Below are 21,605 nucleotides of genomic sequence, written 5' to 3' on the forward strand. Positions count from 1 at the left end.
ACACTGTCGCACACAGTCTTCCATACTGACCTCCCAACACATACCTGTATTATTATTGTTGTTACTTTTTGGTATTTCCTACAATGCTCATATATTCTGTGTAATTTTATTCTTTCAAAGTGTGTTGTTTAGTTTTTTGACTGGTCTATGCACTTTGCAATTTTTATTTCTCGCTTTCTACTCAAAGAATTAAATTTAAAGTGTGAGTTCTAAAATGCCTAAAATGTCCTGGCTGGAGTAATTATCCCTATGGTGACTTTTTAAAAATATATATTATATCTAGCTTTTTTGTTTCCACTGGTGGCGCACATTACTTCATCACACATAACAAAATGTATTACGCACACGGATGGAAAAAATTAGAGGAACCATTGGTGCACACTCATGCATACACACAGTTTTAAACGTCCTCCCTGAAGCTACAGGCACTCAAGGCAAGCACAGGTAAAACGTACATTGTAAAACAGGCAATACTAAGACCAGAGAAATTAAAAGCAGGGAAGGGTAAGACCAGAGTAATTAAAAGCTGGTGAGATGGGACAGGGTGGGGTGCGAGGGAAGCAATCTATGACACGAGAACTGATTAGTTCTTCTGGTCCACTGGCTGGTGCACTGAATGGGAAAACCCAACACTCTGCCTACTCCCCACCCACCTGCACAGGATGGGTAATAGCAATGCCACGGAAGCTGTTCTCCCTCCTACACTGCTACCAACAATGCAGGAAGCAGGCACAGGGAAGAAAAGGGCACACCTTGCACCATCCCTTATATCCCTACAGAGGTGCATTAGACCAGTCACAATCTAGCCTTTAACTGGTATCTTTTCACAATTCTCTAAGTGATTTCTACTGGACTGTTTTGCAAAATAAACTATAAAAACCTAGACAGGTAGAGTCTTGCTAGGCAGAGGTGCAGAGAAGAATATTCCATTGCACATCTGAAGAGGATCTTTCCACTATTTTACCATGGTGAGGACTTTTTGTAGGAGTATGACGATCACGTCCATGCAGTGTCTGCTGGGCGGATACACTGATTTCAACTACCCTTGCATGGAGTGAAAGTGAAGTCTGGCATGCTGTGTGACAGAAGTCCATGAGGCTCTGTGTTCTAGAAGCCAGACATATTCTCACTGATTCTTGGGTGGGCTTGAAATTGATTGATGTTTGAAATCTCTCTTGTGGGAGGCAAGTCTCACCATCTCGGAGTAAAACAGTGCGACTGTGAACTCTGCGCTCTGAGTTGGAGTCAGGGTGGATTTCTGCCTGTAGACTATGAAATCTAGTGAGACAAAGAGCTTTAGAATTATTGGAACTGAGTTGGTCAGCTGTTGCGGTGATCCTCCTTGAGGAGGGAAGGCAGTCCTGCCAGGCGTACCCTGTCTTTATATAGGGAGGGCTGGGGGTTTTGTAGTCACCTCTCTAAGTTTTTCATTCAGAGGGGACTGCTGTACCAGGCCCATTGATAAGTCACAGGACACTGTATAAAGTTTCAATACTGAGACAGTCAGTACTGAGACAACAGGTATTGCAGAGGTAATCGGTACTGAGGCGTAAGGTACTGCTACAATAATAGAAGGACTCAATGCAGGGCTTGGTGCCATGGGATTAGTACTGAGGGTAGCATGGTCTGCTGATTTAGAAGTTACTGTATGCGCTGCCTTGAAAGTCAATGCCAGGGTACCAGAATGGGCTCTCTCAGCATATTGGTCCTTGGAAGTAGGAGCCCGAGATGAGTCATGCAGCTAATGACCCTTCAGTCTCTTGCTAGGTGACAGAGAGGAAATCTGCATGTGTGCTCATCCTTACAACATTGCTTCTGTCTGCCCCCTCAAATGTCAATGCCGACGAAGGAGTGGACGAATGGTGCCTATGAGTGGATGTGGCCCAGAACCTCAAAGTGTTACCAGGTTCAACAGGGCACTTACTAAGAGAATGCCTGCATCAACTTCTTTAACCAGAATAGGTTTCAGTTTTGCCTCCCTCATTCTCTGGTAAACTTGGGAAAAGTGCAACTAACAGAGCATCACACTGGGACATCTCCAAGACACAGCAGGCACAAAGTGCACCCATGGCTGATGGCACTGAAGCACCACATGAGGGACAGATCTAAATTCCTGGTGATTTCATTTCTGCCATTACTCTGGGGTGGTCCTATAATAACTCAACTTTCTAGTCTTTATACACTGTACTTATTTAACCAATCGACCTAAAAAGAAAACTACACTATCACTGACTGTGCTAATACATCATACAGTGTGCAGAGTAAGCAGATACTGCAAGGGATCGATCTCTCTCTGCCTTGGGTGGTAAGAAGGAACTGAGGGTTGGTTTGGCCCACTCTGCCCTTTATGACCTTGGGTGGGGAGAGGGGCACTTAGGGCACAGGCATGATCCCAACAGACACTGCTGCCCAAAAGAACACAATCATTCTAGCATTTGGCACCTGGGCATCAAGAATGGTATCTGTGTGAACAATCACTCAAAGTAGCACTCACAGTTTCTCAGAGGAACACTGTGCCTAGCTACTGTACATCAGCTGTGAGAAAGCACTTCGAAGCAGAGTATCCAGAAATTTCTAAAAGCAGCACAGAAAGGGTTAAATAGAAAACACCATGTATTCAGAATTGTGATCCAGCCACAAACCACAAGGACCATGCAAATAAAAATGGAGTACCATGCAGACCCAGGATGATAAGCACAGAAGGTGGCATCTCTGCAGGCTGCTAAGTTCCATATTGTCCTCAGGGAAATAACAGTAGCTAACAACCAGTCATTTCCACTGTGGAAGATTTGGGAGATCAATAAGTCTGTAAAGAATCTATTAGCACAATGGACTTCATACGTGAATGACAGATCTTTAAAACTACACTTTACTCTGACGCACACAGCACATGGCTCCACAGTATTTACACTTACGAAGTCAGGAGGTTTAAACAGTGACTTCACCACAGAAGCTGTGGAGTCAATGCTCTTAAAGGGCAGTTTACTATCAAGTTCAATGGGAATTTTGACATTGGCTTCCATGGAAGCAGAATAGGATTATTAAAAAGAAATGCATGCATCACAACGAACATTACAATAACTTCAAATAGAGGTTGCCCACATTAGTGACAACAAATTGGTTAACTGGGTCTCACATGGCGCTGTCCTGGGGAAGTGGTTATCTAGCTAAGAAGTAGGACTGCTGAGTGAGGCTGAGTCAGCCTTTGAAAGATCTGAATGAGCAGCAGCGTCCATACCGATGCTTATCAATGGTCAAGTTTAGGCTCACACGTGCAGTATCAGAAAAAATATCTCAGTGAAGAAAGTATGATTTCACAGCACGATTGAAGGCTGCTTATGGCCTACATTTAAAAATAAAGCCAACTCACGATAAGTAAACTCCAGGTGGAGTGATTATTCAGCAGACTTTAATGCCCAGTCCTTCACTGCAATGTTAAAAAGGTTATTCTTGCCTCTAGTTCCCTTCACTCTCTGGAGACAATTTCCCATGCCACGCAGTTATCGAATAGAGTTCACACACATGACCGTGCAATTCTCATGATTTTGTAGTTGAGCAAATCTGTGGTTCTTCGTGCTTACTTAAGACAGGATTTCCTATTACTGGTGAAATAGTTATGGGAACCCCTGATAGTCATGGGCAACGTAACAATCAGGAAACGTTTCACTTAAAGACCTTTTAGCACTGTGTTGAAATACACAGAAATTCACACACAAAAACTAATACTAATGTTGTAGTGAGAGTCCGATTGTTATGTTGGAAAACATTCCATATACTGAGAGAAGGGAGGACAGAACAAAGGTAATAACTTCAAACACCACACTGATTGTCAGAGGCTTTGCATACAGAGGAGGGCCAGCATGTTTGGCTATATTGCTGTTTTCAGCAGCTTGATCCAATAAGTGCTTCTCTCTAACAGAAGGGAAGACAAGAATGTACACAGTACTAGCTTTCCTAAACATCAGGTGGGAAAGGGGAAGGAGAGAGACAAGAAAAAGGGAAGTGGGGATGTTGGTTGATGGACCAACTGACCACACTCTCCAAAATCTTTGCTCCAAACTTCTGTCAGAGAAGCTACTGCACAGCAATCCTTTGTCGTATACAGGGGTACATCTGCACAGTCTACATAACACACTAAATCTGGACTTTGACTCAGATTTAAGCCAAAGACCCCCTTTCCATTCACACAGAAATTAGTCTGACTAGGGCCAGGAACCCTTCTGGACTCAAGCCTGCCGTCAGAGTGGTGCTGTGACCCGGGACAGAGCCTAGACATTTTGCAGTGTGGACGCCGCTCAAGTCCAGATCACTAGACTTGGGTCTGGAGAGTCTGACAATGCTATCCCACAATCCCCTGTGCTGTGCTTCCGAGCCCTTCAAATCCAAAACTTGGCACTCACTTCCCCAGAACCCGAAGCAACCTCCTGATTCAAATGCAACCTCTTGGCATTTGACCCTTCATTTCATGCGGACTGCTCAACTGGAAACAATACAGTCAGTCAACACTAATGTGCATTAGCTATGCCCAGCAGCAAGATGGAGTCTGACATCAAAAGCACACAGCTAGTTGACCAAAGGAACAGAGCTGGCTTCTATTTAACCTCAGTTATCAAGCAAGCAATACACTTGACTTCACCAAGAGCACAAGGAATGATCATGTCTATAAAATTATATTGGCACGACTGGCAGCATTAGAGATCGACTGGACAGCAGAAGAATACAGAGAGTGAATCATGTGGCTGAAGACAGACTACCACGGAGTCAAGGATGCCAGCTCATGAGCCTATGAAGTTATTAATACAAACTGGGATTTTTGTGATTTTCTATTCAGGGCAGAAACCACACCACTTCTCTATTGACCTTCTGCCTCCCGCCGCTCCCCACCGCCGACGCCACATAGTTTCAAAATGCACACGGCGAAAAGAGGAAAAATGTTAAACAAGCAGTTACCCATGAAATTTTTACTAGTTACTCACTGACTGTTATAAGTGTGGGTTTGGACTCCACAATTCACAGCCTCACATACCCCTCCCACATAATATCACATGCCTTATAAATCCGCACCCAAACTGTCCTAGACTGCCCATGAGTCCCTAAAAACCTGGCTCTTATGAATGCAAACCAAGCCACATTATGCATCTGATCCATCGCTTGCTTTAATGTCTGAGTCCAAGTTACAGCAAAGGGTGGCTGGCTGACTGTATTAGGGATCCCAATGGCTGGCCGTCAGTCAGGGGTTGTCCAGGGACACAGTGTGCTCGTAAGGAGGCTGTACTGTGTCTTCATGCTAAATCAGTAGAAACTTTCACCCATTGCTGGTTGGTGATGAAAGTGAACTCCTCACAGAGTAGGAACTCCAGACAGTCTTATGTTCTGGGACAGAGCATTCTTATTTGGGCTGCCTCTAACTCTCAAGCCCCCTCCATTCCATGACATGCTGTTGGGTCTCCAGATGCCTAGACAGCTCCTTACCATACATAGATGGCTGGCCCCAAACAGGAGTTCATACTTCCACTCGGGGACCTCCAGAAGGTCAGTGTTCTCCAGAGCCTACCCTGCCTGACTGGACCGAACAATCATCGCTAGTAACTAGACCTCTCATAAGTGTGCCCCAAACAACTCCTCTCCCACCCCCACCCCCCGCCCACCCCGAAGAGGATATAGAAATAATTTGAATTGAATTTTCAATTTGTCTCTTACCATGATGTCGGCTAGTTTTTAATGCTGCTCAAAAGGATATCCAAAATGATAGTGTTTTTGGTGTGAATAGAACAGAATACATCCCATTGATAAATTCTGATCTTGAATTAAAGCAACCCCTTTCATAAAGTGTGAAATGTATTTTTTATCGTGCTCAAATAATAATTTTCTCTCTCTCTCTCTCTCTATTTTCAAGGCCCTTCCAAACACATGGTATCAGGAGCCTGTGGGTGCAGACTAATCTACTGTGGGGTAAGAAAAAGAGTGTGAGATGAGCTGGTAGGAGACCTGCTACATAAAATTAATTAGCAGGTACAGAAGGACTACGTGGATTACCAAAAGCATAAGGATGCATACAGGGTGGAGAGACACACAGAGGCTGCCCAGCATGAGGAGAACTGGCAGACAGATTCATGGAACATGACTGCAAGCTGAGGGAGGAAGACAGAGCACAGCAGCAGGAGCTGTTCAAGCAATTACTTGCACTCATGGCTACCTGACTGCAGGCTCAAGTGCCACCTTCAGCTCCTGCACCTGACCCACAGCCTGAGTCTCCTCTCCATTATTGTGCCCTGCAGAGGATTTCTGGTTCTTATGACATGTAAATACTCATGTAAAATAAAATGTTGAATTTGCACACAAGGCTGCAACCACAAGTTTTATTAAATGTAATACTAAAAGTGGCACAAACTTTCATGAGTGTCATCCCATGCCCAATCTCAAACTTTTGTAATAAAAATTTATAAACTCATCACAGTATTCCATAAACTGTAAATGGCAGTACCTTGCCAGTATGGATACAACGCATAACCCATCTCTAGAATTCATAATGCACAATACCAACACATTTACAAAAATCTTCCCACTGCTGGCCCACACTCATACACAGAGCAACCTCAAATACCATTTCATTTCCCCTCATGTATGGGACAGTGAAAGCACAGTAAGCATGCACTAATCATGACAGGTGCACTGTCTGACTGCGTATACTGGTTCAGCAATCCAGCAGTGCCCCAAGTCCATTCCTGGTGAAAAGATTACCCCATCTCCTCTCAGACATTGGGCAGAGTGCAGTAAGCCACAATAATGCTGACTGCATTAATGACACTGGCATCCAGAGGTTGTGAAGGCAGTGCCAATGGGATTTCAGTCTGCTAAATGCACATTCCATCACCATTCTACAGGTACTGAATATATATAGTTGAACCTTCTTTTGCCAGGTCATTTGAAAATAGCGTATGGTTTCCAAAGCCATGTCAACAGGGGATAGGGTCCCCTAGAATAACAGCGGGGATAGTGACTCCATTTATAACAAAGTCACAGCTTCTCAATGAAGGTAAAATCCAATCTCCGAGCACTGTGGCATTGTGCACCCTACCAGTGCATTCCCACTGATGACTCTACTCCTATGGTCAACCAGGGCCTGCATAATAATGGAGTATCCTTTGTAGTTTATGTACTCATGTACATCTTGAAGAGGGCACCCATCAAGGGTCCTTGTGCAGTCTGGAAAGCCTATTCTCTGAAAACCTGCAATTATTTCAGGAACATTTGTAATGCCCACTATTTTGGCGTGCATCAAGAGTCCTGATCACCTCATAAACCTCCAACACCACAACCCCCACAGTTGATTTGCCAGCTCCATACTGGTTAGCCACGGACCTGTAGCACTCTGAGGTATCCATCTTCCAGATGCCTATAGTGACTTGCTTCTGGATCAGCATGGCCCCCATCATGTGTGCACCCTAGCGCTGAAGGGTTGGGGCAAGCTGCTCACAGACTTTCAAGAACGTCTGCTTCTTCACATTAAAGTTCTGGATCCATGTCCGCAAGACGGTGTGATCCCACCTATCTGTGCTTCTGGCCCTGCTCCAGAAGCACCGGTCGACACAAGGGAAGCTGCAGCTAAGCCAACAGGTATGAGCAGCATCAGCTGGTTTGGAGCCGGCACGGAGCTGGCACGTCAGTATCCTCCTCCAAGAGATGCCTTGGCAGTTCAAAAACCTGCCGCTGAAATGTCCACAAGCATCTCACAGATGCTCCATCTGTGTCCCAAAAATAGGGCTGAGAGCATGAGGCAGAAAAGTCTTTCCACCAGGGTGGATCCATCTTGGCTTTGCCTGCAGGAAGCATATGGACACAAAATGGCCCAGCTAGATGTGTTTGTGGGCTACAACCACCCAAAATGCTTCCAGTCAATTGCCCCAGGACAGACAGACAAGTTCTCCCATAACCCACTATGAAAAAAGCCCCTGAGCAGCTTCCGCTGGTGAGGGCACTAGGAACCTTGGGATACAATAGCACACCCCCACAGAAAATAAAGTTCTGACTCAAAGCTGACTACTGCAGTTTGGACATGCCAGCACAAATGTGAAGGCCAGGTTTCCATTGCAGTGTGGACACTTAAGCACGTACTTGGAAACACAAGTCCACAAGACCAGGTCCCATAGAACTGGGCTTAGTGTGCCATGTAGACAGAACCTCTGTAATCTGACTTCCCCACACAGCAGAACCATAAGGTTCCACTGCTTTATGGTCCTTCTGCATCAGGAGCAGAAATAAGTGCAGCTGTGTATCTGTAACAGAACACTGGAAACAGCTTTCCTATGAACTGGTATATGCAATTGAGTTAATGAACAGTACAGTAACAGAACTATTACTGTGTGGATTAAATTATGCTTTTGTTAGCATCACGCATTTTTTAAAGGGAAAGACAGTAACAACAATACAATATTTCTTTCTATTCCCCTTCTCCTCTCTCGCTCGCTTTCTGTTTTTTAAGTATATATATTTGCTCAATAGGTACTCAGGGTCTAAGAAATGGTTTTAATGTCACTCAGCTATCTTCCCACTTAAATGAACATTATTTCCAGCACCAATATATTTAAAATAAGATACACAAAAACTGCAGTTGTGAAAAGACAAAATGATCCCACCACTCAACTTTTGGAGATAAGAAGAATCCAGATCTGAACATCTCTACTTCAGAACATAAGAAATGCTTATGGTGTCCATCAAGTCCAGTATCCTGTCACTGCCAGGGACCAGGTCCAGTTGCTTCAAAATAATAAATCCTGCAGTAGGCGGATATTGGATAGCCTGCCCACAGGGAAAGTTTCCTCTGAACTTTCAATAGTTAGAGGTGCATATGACAGATTTGGAGTTGCCAGAAATAATTTATGAATATTATTTGCTGACCGGGTGATTGTGATGTCCACTGTATGCATCTATTTAGTTAACAGGATTACCTAAAAATGCATACAGGAAGGAGGGGGAAGGGTGGGTCCTGATAGATACTTATCAACAAACACTTCTGAGACAATACAAGAGCAATTCATCACTTTGATTCTCTGGTGTGACCACCCGCTGGGCTTCCCAGGAATGAACCAGTCCCTGAAGAGGAGGTGGAGGTGTCAAAGAGACACATGAGAGAGAGAGAGATTGATTTGAGACTGAGAATATAAGGACTGCTGTGTGGCAGTCCTGGTGAGTTAGACCTATGGAAGACCCCATCAGGAGTGTGGTTAGACTCCAGATAAGATAGACATAGCGCACACACCTTCCGTTTTAAAATTTTTTCTTGTAAATTATGCATTGTTTCTATGGTTACGCAAATAACACTTTTGTTGTAAAAGGTAATCCGGTGGATAGAGTCCCAAAGGTAAGAGCAGCAAATACTGAACCCAGTCAGACTTGCAGGGTAAGAACATTGGTTACACAGGGTACTGCAGCCCAGGATTCAGTCTAAGGGTATGTCTACACTACGAAAATAGGTCGATATTATAGAAGTCGATTTTTAAAAATTGATTTTATACAGTCAATTGCGTATGTCCACACTAAGTGCATTAAGTCGGCAGACTGCTTCCTCACTACCGTGGCTAGCATCAACGTACGGAGCAGTGCACTGTGAGTACCTATCCCACAGTTCCTGCAGTCTCCGCCGCCCATTGGAATTCTGGGTTAAGCTCCCAATGCCTGATGGGGCAAAAACATTGTCGCAGGTGGCTTTGGGTACATGTTGTCAGTCGCCCCTCCCTCCGTGAAAGCAACGGCAGACAATAATTTCAGGCCTTTCTTGTGTGGGGACACCATACTGCTTTCAGCGGATGGTGCAGTAGGACTGCTAACTGTCATCATCCACCACTTCCGCTGCAACTCTGCTCTGCTGCTACTGTCTCAATAGCGAATTTCTCCATGTTGTCTGTCATGGGCTCCCAGGTACGTGTGTTCTTCCTCGGGAAATGTGCGCGGTGTTAACAGTCATCCTCCACCGCTTCCGTTGCAACTCTGCTCTCCTGCCCTCATGAATCCACCTCGCAGGTCCTCTTGTTGTTCTCCTCTATAAATATCTATTCTCGTGGCATCCGTCATCAGCCATCGCTTCCGCTGCAACTCTGCTCTCCTGCAGATGCTATACCAAGGCAAGCATGGAGCCCACTCAGATCACCGCGGCAGTTATGAGCATTGTAAACACCTCATGCGTTATCCTGCAGTATGTGCAGAACCAGAACCTGCAAAAGCAGGCGAGGAGGCGATGGCAGCGTGGTGACGAGAGTGAGGAGGACATGGACACAGACTTCTCTCAAAGTATGGGCCCCGGAAATTTGGACATCCTGGTGGCAATGGGGCAGGCTCATGCTGTGGAACGCTGATTCTGGGCCCGAGAAACAAGCACAGACTGGTGGGACCGCATAGCATTGCAGGTCTGGGATGATTCTCAGTGGCTGTGAAACTTTCGCATGCGTAAGGGCACTTTCATGGAACTTTGTGACTTGCTTTCCCCTGCCCTGAAGCGCAAAAATACCAAGATGAGAGCAACCCTCACAGTTTGCAAGCGAGTGTGGAAGCTTGCAATGCCAGACAGTTACCGGTCAGTTGGGAATCAATCTGAGTGGGCAAATCTACTGTGGGGGCTACTGTGATGCAAGTAGCCAACACAATCAAAGATCTGCTGATATCAAGGGTCGCGACTCTGGGAAATGTGCAGGTCATAGTGGATGGCTCTGCTGCAATGGGATTCCCTAACTTCAGGATGATAAACAGTCCTGGCTGTCAGGGAGAACAGTTTCTCCACTTGCCTGTTGTGCGCTATCCTCCTCCTCATCATCATCTTCCTCGTCCCCAAAATCCTCATCCTTGTTGCGTGAGACTCCCCCCTTGCAGGTGTCCACGGACAAGGGTGGGGTAGTAGAAGCGGCATGTCTGGGGTTCTGACCCAGAGCAGCCATTTGCCTCTTTGGTTTTTTGGTAGGCTTGCCTGAGCTCCTTAATTTTCATGCGGCACTGCTGCGGGTCCCTGTTATAGCCTCTGTCCATCATGCCCTTGAAGATTTTTTCAAATATTTTGGCAACTCGTCTTTTGGAACGGAGTTCTGATAGCACAGATTCGTCTCCCGTTCGGTCCATGCTGGAGCTCTTTTGTGATTCTGGGACTGCATGGTCACCTCTGCTGATGAGCTCGCCATGCTGGCCAAACAGGAAATGAAATTCAAAAGTTCCCGGTGCTTTTCCTGTGTACCTGGCTAGTGCATCTGAGTTGAAAGTGCTGTCCAGAGCAGTCACAATGGAGCACTCTGGGATAGCTCCCGGAGGCCAATACCGTTAAATTGTATCCACACTACCCCAAATTAGACCTGGCGATGTCGACTTCAGTGCTAATCCCCTCATTGGGGGGGGAGTACAGAAATTGATTTTAAGAGCCCCTTTAAGTCGACAAAAATGGCTTTGTCGTGTGGATGGGTGCAGGGTTAAATCGATCTAACGCTGCTAAATTAGACCTAAACTCGTAGGGTAGACCAGGGCTAAGAGTGAGAGAATCACAGGAGAGGTAAAGACATGAAGTCTGAAACCTGTGGGGGTGTACTAAGAGACAAGAGAGGGGTCAAAGGTGGAGCTAGTCTGGTATCCATGACAGCAGGCTTATAACCTAAACCTTGAGGGTTTACATTCCTTCCAAAACTCAAAACTTACTATCATATTTGGACATTGTTGTTATTCATATAAATGTCTATTCCTTTTTTGACTCCTGCTTAGGTCTCAGCATCCACGATATCAAGTGGCAATAAGTTCCACAGTCTAACTGTGGGTTGTGTTTAAAAAAAAAATCTTTTTATGAGTTTTGAATTTGTCACATTCCAATTGTGTTGGCTGTTCCTTTGCTCTTGTGTTATGAAAGAGGCTGAATGATCTACTACTTTGTACCACTCCTTATTTTGTAGTTTTATCATAACAATCTTATTACCTTTTCTCTTAGATAAACAGTCCCAGTCTTTTCAATCTCATTTCACATTAGAGTTTTTTGGCCTTGGGTCCATTTCTAGTAAATAGTAAATATATTATTTTAAAATGAAAGCTAATGATTAATTTAGTAGACACCGAATGGGTTAACTAATTCAGTGCATGAAAATGAGGAAGGAAAATTTAAAAAAAGCCACCCCACAATTATGTTCCGCTGTGAAGACAAGTTTCACTATTCTTAATGTACCAGTGAAGGTAACAATCAGCATAGGAACAGCAACCAAGTATTCCTTCAACACAAAGGAGAATTTCTTTTTATCATAACCTTCATACAGGTACCTTCAATATCTATGTTCATAAAGATGTATTAAATATATAGACTATGCTAATGACTTATACTGTATGTCTTCTGCTCAGATTGTTTTAAAATTGTGTTGAGAAATGAAATATGGTTTGCATTAAGCAAGAAATGTTAAAAACCTGAATGCTACTAGTAACCCACAGAACAGTTATTCCCCTTAGAACATGTTGCTTTTAAGCCCTAACCGTGATATTTAAACTCAAACAGGTTTTCTTTTTTTTTATGTTCCATGGGAAGATAAGCTGTCTTCCAGCCACTTGGCTGTGATACCAAGCTATTATAGTATATTAATAGAGTCCTATATTAATGTACTATATGTTATTTCTAATATATTAGAAAATAATAATAAAGTAATACAGAAAATATCTTTTTCCTTAAGGTTTACACAGGAAAAAGACAGGTTTAACTTTTGTAGGAAATAGAACACAAATTTGGTCAACAGATGTTGTTAATGCAATGAATATTAAGAAATTTCTGAAAGTATTATGCACAGGTCAGTACCATGTCACATTTTAAATATTAAATTTCTCACTTTTTTAAAAATAACTTTCCTCCTCAGCTTCTGTTTTAAACAATGAACTGGAGTATCATCATCACCACCACCAATGGGACAACACCTTTCTCTGGACAATGCCACAGAGACACCAGAATTGCACATGTGGTATTCCCAATCCTCTACACTGTCATTTTCCTCATTGGAGTTATATTGAACAGTTTAGCTATTCGGGCTTTTTTCCAAATTCAAAGCACCTCTACTTTCATCGTCTACCTCAAAAACACACTGGTTTCTGATTTCATAATGACTCTTACGCTTCCTCTGAAAATTCTTACCGATTCAGGACTGGGACCATGGCAACTTAGAGCTTTTGTTTGTCGCTTTTCAGCTGTGGTATTTTATGAATCCATGTATGTTAGCATAGTACTACTTGGACTTACTGCTTTTGACAGATTTCTCAAGATTGTGCAACCTTTTGGGAAGTTTTGGGTGCAAAATGTCACTGCTGCACAAATTCTTTCAGGTCTTGTTTGGCTTTTCTTCTTTGTCCTCTCCTTGCCAAATATGATTTTATCAAACAACAAATCAACACCCCTTTCTGTGAAGAAATGTGCTTCTCTGAAGAACCCCTTAGGACTGAAATGGCATGCAGCTGTCAATTACATATGTCAGTTTATCTTCTGGACTGTGCTAATTCTAATGCTTCTATTTTATGCAATCATTACCAAAAAGGTATATAAGTCTTATATAAAAACTCAAAAGAAACATTGCAAAAGCAAACAGAGGATTAATGGGAAAGTATTCATCATTGTAGCTGTCTTTTTCATATGTTTTGCTCCATTTCATTTTTGTAGAGTACCATACACACTAAGTCAAACTGGCAGTACAAGTGACTGCAATGTACAGAATCTATTATTCATTGCTAAAGAAAGTACTCTTTGGCTAGCTACTACAAATATTTGCATGGATCCTTTGATATACATAATCTTGTGCAGATCGTTTGTTGAAAAAGCATTCTGTGTCAAAATGAAAAAATTTAGAAGTACAATTCGGGAAAATCCAACTGTCCCCTTGGACACCGGAATATCTGTGTAGATTCTTGATTTGGTGTAACTTTATAGCTTTTTGTAATTTGCACTAAAATATTTGCAGAAAGGTTGAAGGATATTTTGTGTCAAGATGTTTTATTCTAGAACTGAAACTTAAAGGGTCGTTCTTCTCTGAAATGTGACTTAGTATAATGTTACATTATGCCATTTTTACAATCAAAAGGTACTCTGCTTAACAAATAAAATGCTGTTTCTTTAACTGCCAGAACCAAAAGCTCAGCTTGCAGTCCAAGAACTAAGCTGGGTTCTTTCCACCTGATGCAGTATCATCATGACCAACAAAAGTTCCGCCAGCCAAACCTTCCTCAATGACACCTGTGCAGCCACAATGTCTTCACGTTGTACCCCAAGTGATAACTGTTCAACTTCACTTCTGTCAATGGGGTTGCACAGGTGTTAGGACGTAGTGAAAAATCACGTTGATGGCAACGCATTAGGTGGAACAGAATCCGGTTCACACTCTCGCACTGCTGTGTTGGCTCCACTGGGCTAACAGGAGTAGAAAGCACTAAAAGCTTTTTTGTTACTAAAACAAGTAGATAAGGACAATACACACAGTGATTGGAAATGGTGAATATGAAGATGGACTAAAAATACTTTGCCTAACTTGGATAACAAGAGGCACATGGCAGAGTATACAAATATTTAAATTCTATCTACTGCATATGAGAAACTAGTATAAAATTTACTGCCATCTAAAACAAACAGCAGATTTTTGCATATTGAATGTGGAGGCTCCTATTCAACATCAAGGTTTTGTTGCTCTTAGCAAATGGCACTGTTAGTTGTCGCTTACCATATATGGAATCACATGGCAGGGGAGAGGAAGAACTTCTTTGCTTCATACAGAAAATTATGATGTGTATGAGGCAAGTCATCCCCCGTCCCTCCCCTTCTGCACATTGCATCTCTCATTTTCTTGCCTCCTCCATCACCCACTTTTCCCTCCTCATCAGTGTAGTGATGACAAAAGGAGAAGACACTTGTGTTTGGGAGGCGGTCCTGGAGCAACAGGAATCAACTCAAGGACTATGAGGCACTGGAATCCTCTTCTCCCATAGGTCCACACAGAGCCCTGGGTTGCAGTGTTTTAGGAAGACTAGGCTGAGAGCTGTTCAACACCCATGAGTGGGTAAGCCCGGAAATATGTCTCCTGTCCCTCACCGTGAACATCAATCACCTTGAATTCAAAAACACTGCACAGAGAGACTGGAATACATAATATCGGATAAGCCCTCTCCTCCCCTCCCACCCTGAACTGCCTGCCAGATTCCACTCGCGTAACTGCTGAGGCCATACTGGTCCCCTGATTCAATTACAAGATGGATTCAAAAGGGGCTGAGTCCAAGGAGTTGTCACATTCTTTCCAGTCTAAAGGCTGGCAACATTTGTTGTTTAAGCCACCAACTGTCTAATGACCATTGAGTTAAAGTCTTGAACTAACCAAACAGTATAAAATAATATTAAAACTTGCCAAGTTTCTGGAGTGTTTTTAGTTCCTTCTGACTGGCTAAACCCAGCCTGTCCTCTGATACCATCTGTCATCCAGGACAACAAACCAAAAAATCCCCACAAAAAGTTAGTTTTGAAGTAAAATTTATTTATTTAATTAAATAATTTTTCAGGTGGGGGAGAATGAAAAATATTTGTTCAGCTCAACTTAAAATGGCATTTTCAAAACAAAATGTCAAAATGATTTGTTCTGAAAGTGTCAAAACAAAAGTGTTTTGACATTTCCAAAACAATTTTTTTCCGTGGTGTTTTTTTTGTTTTTTATGGCTGATACTATTTGTTGAATTCAGGTCAAGTTAAGCAAATAGTGTCATCGCTCCGAAAATACATTTCTGGGACAAAAAAATAGTTTTACCTGTTTCTAACCATCATGTCTTGAGTTGGCAGGTGAAAATTTTGTAGGGTTACACTGAGAGGTCAGAATGCATCAGAAATCAAACCCCTCACCCCGAAGGTGTTTTCTATTTTAATCCATCACCCCTTGTAGAGGATCTTCTTAGCCCTTTTTTAATGGCTGTACAGTATGTGGTTATCTATTTTATATTTGTGGGTTGTGATGTTGTGAAGAGGGAGAGGCAGAGGGAGTGGAGTGAGCTACTTATTAATAACATTGTTCTCCCATTCATTAGGATAACTATAATTAATCCTTTCTTTTTTTCCTTCAGTCATTATTTTCCTCTAAAAGCATCAGACACTTTCTTTGGTTCCCTTCCACTTTTCTCCATGGGTTATTTTCAGAACTTCTGATATCCAAGGTAACCTTTTTCAGCAACACTGATAGCTATTTGGACTTTTTTCTTTTTTTTTTTCCCCTTCCCCAAAGCAGTTCTAGACTGCTATACCTTAACTATAGCAGCATTTAGGATTCCTCACCACACTATTGGATTTAAATATTATTTAGTATTTTAATACTTGTCACTTATTCACTAGATATGCTAGTTCCACAAAATGCACCTTCCTGAACTATAATAGCTTTGTACAGTTGAGGCCTGTGAACACATTCTTTCAAGTAGTTCTTAATTTTAAACTTCTCTATTATCAATGCTTTAAATCAGTTCTTTCCTCTCAGTAAAAATTGGTGTTGAGCGTTCAATTGTTTCTCCAATCCTTAGCAGAATTATTTTGATTGCTTTGGCAAAAATGAACATATGACCATAGTTATTTATTTCAGTAGTGCCTGGAAGTTAAAACACTTTTCACAGCTCTATCACTTATTTAAAGAAAAGTGGTAGGAAAGAGGCAGAAGATGGAATACACATTGCTGATCCCACTCACACATCATAACCATTTCCACCATGGCTAATGCTAAATTAAAAAAAAATGAATAAGCAATTCATAGTAAATTAGAGTTAGGCCCAAACCACAACATTGTATCTAAAAACCTACTGCCCTCTACCCCCAATTCCTGTATTTTGGGGAACTTTGGAACAGATTCAGAACCAAACTTTGCAACTCAGACATCTCTTTGTAATGGGCTGTACCAGAACTCTGAATGTAAACAATTCTGTGACTTTCAGGAAGTTCAGATATGGATCCATTTCTCAGTCTAAACTATAATTCAAGCTTATCTTTAGTGTAAGCAGATAATGGGAGAGAGTCATGTCATTCATTGTACAATATCTCTGTGATAAAGCTTGATGCAAATTTCTAACAGAAACTGAAGGAGAAGGAAACTTTTGATTTTGTCTTTTATCATCTGCTGTTTATGAAACACTGCAATTATTTAATAGCACATGTACTGCACAGCACAAGTAGCAAGAAGATTGCAACTAATGGTGGGTGTAACCACAATATAAACTGAGTCGTTCCTTAAAACAGGGGTGTGCCAAAGGTTTTTACAGAAGTCTGAATCAGCTTTTTTTAGCTGCCTTCATCTTAAGACACTGACAGAGAGGCAGAAATACAAACATTTATAGTATAGAAGGGCAGACTTGTTGCAAAGATAAGAGACCCAATTTTTGCTCACTTTAGAAAGAAGCATCTATTAGGTTTTGAAATGTTTCACATGTTTTTGCAATTCAGGTTTCTATCTGGAGAACAGGAAACAAACTATCAAAATACCATGAGAAAAGCTGGCCTTACAGCATTTTGGAAATATAAAAAAGCATGTTCTCCTGAGATTTCCAGCCCAATTTTACAACTCAAGAAGTACAGATAGACCGGAAAACCTTTTTGATTTGCCTAACTCTAGTTTATAATAGAAATCTAATACCCCATAGCTTGAAAGAAAATTAAAACCCATAGCTTCTTTACCGGAAGTCACGTAACCTTGTCTCAACCAACTTGGCATACATTGATAAACCAAAGAGGTAACAGTGCATTTATTAAAATAAGGAATGGACAAACTATCAGAGATAAACTTCCCCCTAAACCAAAGTTTCCTGAAACTCACTAACTCTCTCTCCTCCCATACACACACAGAAAGTTCAAGAAAGCTTTTCCATTTTCACAGCTTGCCTCCATCCTTTTTGCTTCTGTTTGAAGCTGCAAGCAGAAATACTTCAATATCACAAAAGAAGACACTCATGAGAGATGTCAGTCTTTACCACAGCCAGGAAGTACCAAAAACCTCACCACAAAGGCTGTTCTTTTTCAGCTCTTTTTGCACAATGAATGGCTTTGCATAGTTCAGATAGAACAAACAAACATTTCACACTTCTGGTGGCTTTTCCAAACCTGACCCTTTTCACAAATGTGATTTAACAGGGCTGGCTGGAGCATCTCAGACACCACAACTGTTATTACAGAAATACCCTGGTGTTTCCTTATACAGCAACCACACAGGAAGAAAAAAATAACATGTTTAAGATTTTCACTCTAGGTTCCTTTGTTTTGATGCATAATTACTGAAGAAGAGCTTTTCCTTTAATTTGGGCATCAAATTTCTCTCTTATGTGCTACACTATGGTGAGGAAAGGAACAAAACACACTACATAGTGACCAGCTGACCAATTTAAACCTCATTCTTGTCTGAACTGGAACATTTTTTTGTGGTTTGAATTGGTTCTGAGAAATAAACCTGATTCCAGGCCCCTATTCTCTCACCACTCTCTTCCTCTTCACTTTTACAACACTGCAAATAGACCCTGAGCACTTTCCTTTATGTAGTACTTGCAGTCTGGTCTTTCTGTGTCATTTCCCCATGACAGCCACTTGAGTTTATTTTGCCAACTTTCAATCTATTCACAAGTCATTTTGTTTTTCTAACAGAAGCATTTTTCAGAGGGCCATGCAGCCGGATTCTGCAGAAACCCACGTGCTAAATAGTCTTATTTTGATAAGCCCTAATACAGTCCTTGTCTCTGTTTCTCAGTGCCTTGTTAAAAAAAAAATATATATGAGAGCTAGTCTTCACATGGTATGTCCGCTTTTCAGATCACCAGATCTCACATTTTTTCAGCTCCAGGAATAACTCAATCAGGCATCAAGAGTTCACAAAATGCCTCACAAACACAAATTCTAGACCCCATATAAATGCCTAATTTTTAAGAAACGGTAGTGCAAACCCTTCTAACAAGGCAACAATATCTCTCTCACTACAGAGCAATATTCTCAATTCATCAGAGATGCAGAAATAAAAGGTTGTGTTGTAGACGGTAGTTGGGAATCCAAGGAAGATATGCAAGATGTTTAACATACACGGTACTCAAGCTTAGAGGTCCTACGTGAAATCAATCCTAAGGCAGATATTGGCAGAATCCTAATATTATAGGAGTTAAGCCAAATGAGTCAAAAATACAAGCTGTATAGTTCTTCAGAAATGAGGAAACAAACAAGAGGCATAGTTCCAACTAGTGATCCATTAACGCTGAGGTGAAAAAACTACGGGGCTGAAGATGGAGGGAAGACACATAAGAGATACTTTGCATATATTGGTTCTTATTGAAATCCTCTCTTTATTTGCCCCTTTAGTAGGGTGGGGATCAAGACAAAGGTAAAAGTACATGACTTGAGTGAAGCAGTAAGAAAAAATATCATATATCATAAGCCAAACCCTACAAATGTCCATTAGAGGAGCCTGAACAGGCATTAACAGAAAATGTGTGTATTTCCAATTAAAGGAAGGTGATTAGTGAACAGTGCCATATGAACTCTGAGCACCTCCTCTGATGTGGTTATGTCATTGTTCTCCTAATGCACACTCAGTTAAGTCGACATCATCTCATGAAATGGCACCACTTTCCATAGGTACACACAAAGGTAGGCACGTTTTCATGTTCCAACAGAAGAATTTGCTACTTGCAGTCAAAACTCAGGTTTCAGAATTACATTAGAACACACATCAGCTTTGGCCTCTGCAGCTGAAACACACAGAACTGAGAAGTTTTGCTGAACACCACTTTAGAAATCGTGAGAAACCATGCCCATATTGTAAGCTTGGTTCATTCCACCAATTTTCTGTTAAAAACACCATAAATACATCACACAGGTATTATCCAGGTGGTAAATGTGTATTAAAAATAAACCTAACATTTGTATTTTCAAACATGACAATAAAAAGATGTAGTATGAAGCAACAACATAATAACTGTTCTAAAAAAAGTTGTTCAAGATTTATGAAATATAAGAATTATTCTATAATCACTAGAATAATATATAGACACAAGCACATTGAATCTTTAAATAATCTGAATAATAAAGATATAGGGTTGGTTTTCAGCTGCTCTCTTCATCAAAGTTTTACATTTCTTTCACATCACTTTCATGACTAACCCCATGGTATTCCCTTTAGACACTGACTAGCCTCGACAAGCTTCAGCTTGAGAACTGGCACACACAATTGGATTAAAAAAGTATGTAGGATCTTATTTTTAACCTTTTCATACTCTTATCCCTTTTAGTCTATGTAGTTATTTATACCATGACCACCACAGCTGTAATTAATCACTATTAAAAAATCCATCTATTGTATTTTGGGGTACCAATAACTAAACCCTTGGACCTTTCTAACAAGTATTAAAACAATGTCAAATAAATGTAGCTTAATTTTTCATTTAATTGTGTGCGTATGTATGCATATCTGCATGTGCATGCGCGTCTGTCCGTCCCACATTTTATAGGCAAGTTATGCCCTAAAGGAAGAATTGATATGGGCCTGAGTGCATTATAAAAAAACTTCACAAATTTGTACTAATGAGGATAACCCATTAGTAAGGCTTGCAGACTAGTGAGTGTCTACAACAATGCCAGCAAGGACCTTCTACCCTGCATGGACTTGGGGAAAGCACTACAAAACCTACCGGGAATTATCTTAGCACCTGATAACACTTCAGAACAAAAAACTACTGCAACCACAGTTGGTTACAGTAGCTGAAGCGGTGGTGATCACAGTGTAACTAGCCAGCTGAAATGAATAACTTGGTTCCTGGGATGAGCTTGCAAGTTCTGATAAAAGAACAAAAGGTAATATACAGAAGTGTATGTTTCCACTGGCTCACTTTGTATGACTTCCATTCCCTTCAGCAATAGATAACACCACGAAATTCCTGAAATCGGGAAGCACGTGTTATTTCTGTGGGGAAATGGAGAAGCAGGTGGCATTACCTACCTGTGACCAGAACCGGATAAAAGCACAAATGCATGGATGGATGGCGTTCACAACTCAGACTCTGGTGTGGGCTTTTCTTTTTTTTTATTTTAAACAGGCAGCAGGGTAGAACAGTTCACCAGTACAGGGATAGAGGCTCCCCATTAAGCAGATGGTTAGACCCATCTGGTATTAGCACTGTGTTTCCAAGCAGGAGGTCTGTTTAAGACATTAAAGTGAGAAAGAGGAGGACTGCCTCCTATCTCTTGCATGGCTGGGTAGGAATAAGTTCACTATCACAGACTTTTGAGGAAGAGAAGGACAATATATATATATGTACAAGACAGAGGAAAACCCATAGGTGCTCTGATATGCTCCAGAAGCAGTTTTGGCCTAGTGGTCATTGCAGGGAAGTTCTAATAAAGGCCAGAGTTTTTTCAGAGACCTGGTAGAGCCCTGCAGAGACTGGAGAAATGGTGAATTAACCACCTTCTTCTTCTCCTGGTTTAAAATAAAGTTACCTTTCCCCAACTTTCTCAATAAACAGCAGCCGTTAACCTCACTCTTTATTTAAACAAAGACATATACAAATCTGCCTTTCTACATACCTGGAACCCTTAACTGTAGAGATGCAAGAGGCACAGGTGAAACTCAGATCCTCAA

At 41.6% G+C, this 21,605-nt stretch overlaps 2 protein-coding genes across 9 annotated transcripts in view; one reads left to right on the forward strand and one right to left on the reverse strand.

Annotated features, from left to right (window-relative positions):
• MED12L (mediator complex subunit 12L) overlaps positions 1-21,605 on the reverse strand; it is a 334,051-nt gene that overhangs the window by 117,872 nt on the left and 194,574 nt on the right. The window lies entirely within an intron of this gene.
• On the forward strand, positions 12,186-15,346 carry P2RY13 (purinergic receptor P2Y13). The gene is made up of 2 exons (XM_048863450.2): positions 12,186-12,272; positions 12,858-15,346. The coding sequence occupies exon 2, from the start codon at positions 12,873-12,875 to the stop codon at positions 13,887-13,889; it is 1,017 nt and encodes a 338-aa protein (XP_048719407.1). The 5' UTR covers positions 12,186-12,272; positions 12,858-12,872; the 3' UTR covers positions 13,890-15,346.

Source organism: Caretta caretta, chromosome 9 (genome assembly GCF_965140235.1).
Source record: "Caretta caretta isolate rCarCar2 chromosome 9, rCarCar1.hap1, whole genome shotgun sequence".
Taxonomy (NCBI): Eukaryota; Metazoa; Chordata; order Testudines; family Cheloniidae; genus Caretta; species Caretta caretta.